This window comes from Anser anser (genome assembly GCF_964211835.1).
Source record: "Anser anser genome assembly, contig: HAP1_SCAFFOLD_124, whole genome shotgun sequence".
NCBI classification, from domain to species: Eukaryota; Metazoa; Chordata; class Aves; order Anseriformes; family Anatidae; genus Anser; species Anser anser.
The window spans coordinates 2,721-8,330 of NW_028154057.1; the positions used below are offsets into that span (position 1 = coordinate 2,721).

The following is a 5,610-nucleotide window of genomic DNA, read 5'->3' on the forward strand; positions in this document are numbered from 1 at the left end:
TGGATGAGGGGAGAGGCAGAAGGGGTGTCTGACAGAGGCTGAGGGATCCCTTTCTGCTGTGGAGGCACTCCCACCTTCCTGCCCTCTGCCCACCTCCCTGCCCTCTGCCCAGCCCAGCCCAGCTTCTCATGCTGGGCTGGCCCCAGGGCAGTGTCCGGAGCAGGCTGCTGCAGGGCTCTGGGCACTGCCACCACAGCCCCAGTCCCTCTGAAGGGCACGGCAGCTCCTGGGGGCACAGAGGGCTCAGCCCCACAGATGGGACATCCGAGGCACAAGCCAGCCCCTGGGAGGCCTGCAGCCCCTCCGTGCCATCCCTGGGGGTCTTCAGGCAGCTCCTCCTGCCCCAGGGCCAGGGCAGCCGGGCCTGAGCTGCTGCAGCCAGAAAGGGTTTGCTGGTCCCATTCCTTCCTCATCAGCTGAGATCAGGTCTCAGACAAAGAAGAGGCTGTAGCTGCATTTAGTTTGCTTAAATATGCTGAGAGCCTGGGGATAGCTGCTGCCGAGAGGCAAAACCCCTCTCTCAGCAGAAGGGATGAGGAACAAAGCCTTCATCCTGTTAGCCTGATCTCACAGTGATACCCAGGCACAAAGCTGCCAGGCTGGCACCATGACTGTGGCAGGGTGCCGCCCCGGCCAGCAACAAGCAGCATTTCAGGAGCATCCAGCCCTATTGCTTCTCGTGCAAGTGACTGGCCGCCTTCCCGAGCCTGTCGGGCTTCTCGTGCATTCGACACCGCAAAGAAAAGGGAAGACAAGGCGGTGAGGCACAGGGAGCGAGCAAAGGCAGGGGCGGGCAGGGGCGCCCCGGGCACACGGGCCGGGTCCCCCCCTCAGGCCCCGAGACGCCCCCAGCCCGCCCACGACCCCTAAGATGGCGGCGCCCGCCCTGCCTGGTCAGGCGGTCGCACGGTTGCCATGGCAGCGAGCCCCAGGCAGCCGGCAGGGGGTGGGGCTCCCTTTGCCTGGCGGCTCTGGCAGCCAATCGGCGCCCGGCAACCGGTGCTGCTTCTTTCCTCTGCTCTCACTTCCGCGCTCTCCTCCTGGGCCTTGTGTTGGGTTGGGCCCGATTGCTCCTGGAGCTTGGGCACGGTGCTGCTGGGTGGCAGTCCTGTGACTGCAGGCGGGGACGAGCAAGGGATAAGTCTTTGCCACAGCATTTGCATCACGTGAAGGGAAGCTGCTCGGGATAGCACCTGAGGGCTTGGGTCTTCTTGCGCAGTTGCTGTCAAACACACTCACCAGAAAACAGACTCTAAATAGGGACCTTGTTTTGCTTGTTTCTACACGGGCTCAGGGTGATAAGGGACGTTTTTAGCCTAGAGCAGAGGAGGGTCTGAAGGGATCTCACCAATGCCTATAAATACGAGAAGAAGGTGGTTTTTTTCGTATTTGTTTTTCCCCTTATATTTGTTGGTTTATTTCTTTGTCTTCTTTCTTATGAAGTTGTTACCCATCTGAACCCCCGAGTTCTCACACTTTTACCTTTTTCAATTCTCTCATTCATCCTGCTGTGAGGGGAGAGGGGAAAAAATGGCTGTGCGGTGCTTAGGTGCCTGGCAGGTTATACAGCATCAGTCCCTGTGTGTCTTCCCTTCCTCGTGCATGCTGTCTCCCACTGAATCCCACAGGAGCTGCAGAGTCATCTTTTGCCTGTGGACATCTTAATTCGGTACTGTCCCTGTGGGTGACTCCAGCTTGACTGATCTCTCCCTTTGTGAGGCTCCAGTCACTGCCTACCCTGGGCAAATGCTGTTCCCAGTTGAACCGGTTTGTGTGTGCTCAGCTGTATCCGTGTGTTCACGTTTGTGTCTGTGTACAAGACGGTGTGTTTATGTACACACATGGGCGTATTTGCTTGCTAGCGCAAGAGTGTTGGGTATTCTGGGGCAATTTCTCCTGGTTGCTGATGCAACAAGAAGCTGGGCTGGATCTTAGGGCTGAGGGACCTTTCTTGATGGCCTGAGGGGATGGTATATGGAGCATCAGGATGTTCTCAGTAGGCTCTCTTTTCCCATGGGGCTTGCAGAGGCTTCCAGCCATGCAGAGATCCAAGGATGTTGCAAGGATCCAAGGGCTTGCTCTTTCTGTGATCACAGCTTCACTCCAGTCCTTCAGGTGTACGTGAGCTGAGAAGCCTCGTCCGGTGGTGACTTTTGAGGTAAGGGCCAACAGATAGCTTGGGGGAAACTGTCTCAAGGATGCGTGCTGGCCCTAGGAACTGCAGGACAGAAGCAAACAGACACAGCTGCACAGGGTGAGAAGTAGACCCAGCTGGGTTGGGATCACTGCTGCCAAACCCTCTCACTGGGTTCCATGGTTGTGGCAGCTTCAGGCAGCTCCCCGTTAATTTCCTGGAGGATGTCCTCTGCCCTGACAGTTGTGGGACAGTCACGGCTGTGTACCTCAGTGACTGTTCACCATTTCTGCTGTCATCAGACACCAACAGCTTACTCCTAAATCCTACCCTCGGTCTCTCACAGCTCACAAAATGAGCTTTTTCTTTGCCTTATCCGTGGAGCAACAGGCTTTTCGGGGAGCAGCTGCTCAGCCCTGGTCTTGGCACCAGCTTTGAAAGAAGAACCAAGTCTTCAAGAAGAGCACTGGGGAGATGCAATTTTATTAGGCAGACGCTATCACAGAGTTTACTCTGGCCTGCTGTTATACACATATTATAAAGCCTCGAGAGTAAACAGAACAGTTTCATTCCGCAGTAGGTGGCCGAAGAATAAAGAAACATATTTCTAAGAAATTAGTAAATGCAAATGATACTGAGGATAAAAACTTCAATAATGATAAACAAGGAGCAGGCCTGCAAGGGAAGTCATTTGTGTAGATCATTTAAATTTATCACTAATCAGAAATATCCATGCAATCACTTTCCTAACAGCACCCTTAAGCTCCTTGTTTCTCATGCTGTAGATGAGGGGGTTCAATGCCGGTGGCACAACTGAGTACAGAACTGCCACCACCAGGTCCAGAGATGGTGAGATGGAGGGGGACTTCAGGTAGGCAAATATGGTCATGCTGAGAAACAGGGAGGCCACGGCCAGGTGAGGGAGGCACGTGGAAAAGGCTTTGAGCTGTCCCTGCTCAGAGGGCATCCTCAGTACAGCCCTGAAAATCTGCACATAGGACAGCACGATGAAAACGAAACAGCCAGACGCTAAACAGAATCCAACCATAATTATCCAAACTTCCCTGAGGTAGGAGTTTGAGCAGGAGAGCTTGAGGATCTTTGGAACTTCACAGAAGAACTGGTCCACAGCATTGCCTTGGCAAAGTGTCAGAGAAAATGCATTAGCAGTGTGCAGCACAGCATGGAGAAAGCCACTGCCCCAGGCAGCTGCTGCCATCTGGGCACAAGCTCTGCTGCCCAGGAGGCTCCCGTAGTGCAGGGGCTTGCAGATGGCAACGTAGCGGTCGTAGGACATGACAGTGAGAAGATAACACTCTGCTGAAAACAAAAAGAAAAAGAAAAAGACCTGGGCAGCACATCCTGTGTAGGAAATGGCCCTGGTGTCCCAGAGGGAATTGACCACGGCTTTGGGGAGAGTGGTGGAGATGCAGCCCAGGTCGAGGAGGGCGAGGTTGAGGAGGAAGAAGTACATGGGGGTGTGGAGGCGGTGGTCGCAGGCTGCGGCGGTGAGGATGAGGCCGTTGCCCAGGAGGGCAGCCAGGTAGATGGCCAGGAAGAGCGCGAAGTGCAGGAGCTGCAGCTCCCGCGTGTCTGCGAATGGCAGGAGGAGGAACTCGCTGATGGAGCTGCTGTTGGACATCTGATGCCTGTTGGGTATGGAGATCTGTACATGTAGTAAAAGGCAATGAAAAGTTAGGACAGGTTTCTCTGAGTGAACCCTATGCCATTCCTTGTAGACCTCCCCCTGCCATACTCCAATGCTTTTTGTTTCTCTGCTGGAATCTTTCATTTAGCTCCATGACATGAGCTTCATTTTTAAGGTTCAGTGTGCGATGAGGAGCAGGGGCCTCTGCTGCTGGTCTCGCGAGGGAATCAGTCCTGACCCAGTGCAGGGAGTACACAGGAACATAGCAGGAGGGCAAGGTTTTATTTTCAGATTTTGTCAGATGAAATGAATGCCCAGCCTATCTGGGCAATATGTTTCAGTACCTCGCCTCCCTCTGAGTGAAGAATTTCCTCCTAATCTCTAATCTAAATCTCCCCGCTTTTAGTTTAAAAACATTCCCCTGATCCTGTCATGATTTGATTGATCAAAAAAATAGCTCTCCATATTTTTAGAAGACCCCTTTAAATGCGGAAAAGCTGCAGTGAGGTCACCCTGCTCAGCCCCAGCTCTCTCAGCCTTTCTTCGAAGGAGAGGTGCTCCAGCATGCTGATCATCTTCATGTCAGCATGTTAACATCTGCATTCCGCTGCTACATAATGTAGTTGGCAGAAAGGAGTTTTAGGGGCAATGTTTTACACACATTCTCTTCCCCCTCTTCATGCCCACACAGTGTTCTCTGAAGTCAGAAATCCTGAGCATTTCTGCTGCACTCACAGGGAATGGTTGTGAGACCTGAGAGGCAAAGGGATTCCCTGTGGCTCAGAGCAGAGTGAGGGAGCTGGCTGGACTTGTCCCCAGCTGCCTGAGCTTTTGTAGATGGAGGGCAATCACATTTATGTTACCCTGAAAAGAAGCCAGATGCTGCTGAGACCAGATGAATCCACTGCCAATCTGTCAATGCCCAGCCTTTCTCAAGGGACCTGAACAAGGTCTCAGCACCACACCTCTAGTCAAGGACTAGAGGGGACCCCAGGGTCCCGAGGGGGCCTCGGTACTCCGTATCCGAGTACATTCTGGAAGAGCTGAAGCGGAGTAAGGTGGGCTGGTGTCCTGGGCCCTGCAGAGCAATCCCTGCTCGAGCACCATGGCAGTGCTCTGAGACTGCCCGGGGTGCCCGGAGCAGCTTCTTGGCCAGCTGGGAGAGAAACCAAGGCCAGATGTGCTCTGCCTCTCAGGTGTTTGGCACACCCTAGGGCTTCACTCTTCCCTGCGGCCTGAGTGGGGAGGGCGAGCAGAGAGATGGGGGAATATCCTGGCTCCGTGCCTAGGACAGTTGCTGGCAGTCAGTCCCAGGCCTAATCCGTGTGCTGGAAACCTCCGGGCGCTTCTCTAGCCAAGGGATGTTGGCAAATCCTGTGAGGGGGGTGACGAAAGAAACAGAGGATGCGGCTCTTTTGCAAAGCTTTCCAAAGTGCCCCACCTTGCCCCATTGTCCCTGAGGAGCGGGCAGGGCACAGAGCAGTGTCCCCCTGCTCTGACAGTCATCCCTTTTCCCGTCTCTCAAGAACTCCCTCCTCGGCCTTTCTGTCTTTTCTGTGTGCAGGGCGTTTGGGTTGCGGGACTCGGGACCTTTGGTGTTGTCCGAGAGCAGTTCCATGGCAAAGAAGAGCTGCTCTTGATTCAAAGACCTTTCTTCCAGCTGGACATCGATGAGTTGTGGCTGGAGGAGATCTACTGTCCCACTGAGATCCTCCCTGGTGAGAAGGCAGCAGCCCCCCTCTTCCTGCCCCATGTCCGCAACGGTTTGTTCTCCCTGCTCTTTGGAAAGGCCTGGGAGAAGTAGAGGATTGTCTCCGACGGTCAGGGT

At 54.3% G+C, this 5,610-nt stretch overlaps 1 protein-coding gene across 1 annotated transcript; it reads right to left on the reverse strand.

The window, feature by feature from the left end:
- Positions 1 to 3,000: 3,000 nt before the first annotated feature.
- On the reverse strand, positions 3,001 to 3,864 carry LOC310890867 (olfactory receptor 14C36-like; the record flags this gene model as incomplete). Its single annotated transcript, XM_083853178.1, has 1 exon — positions 3,001 to 3,864. A coding segment is annotated over exon 1 (776 nt), but the record flags the coding sequence as incomplete, so codon positions are not given.
- Positions 3,865 to 5,610: the final 1,746 nt, after the last annotated feature.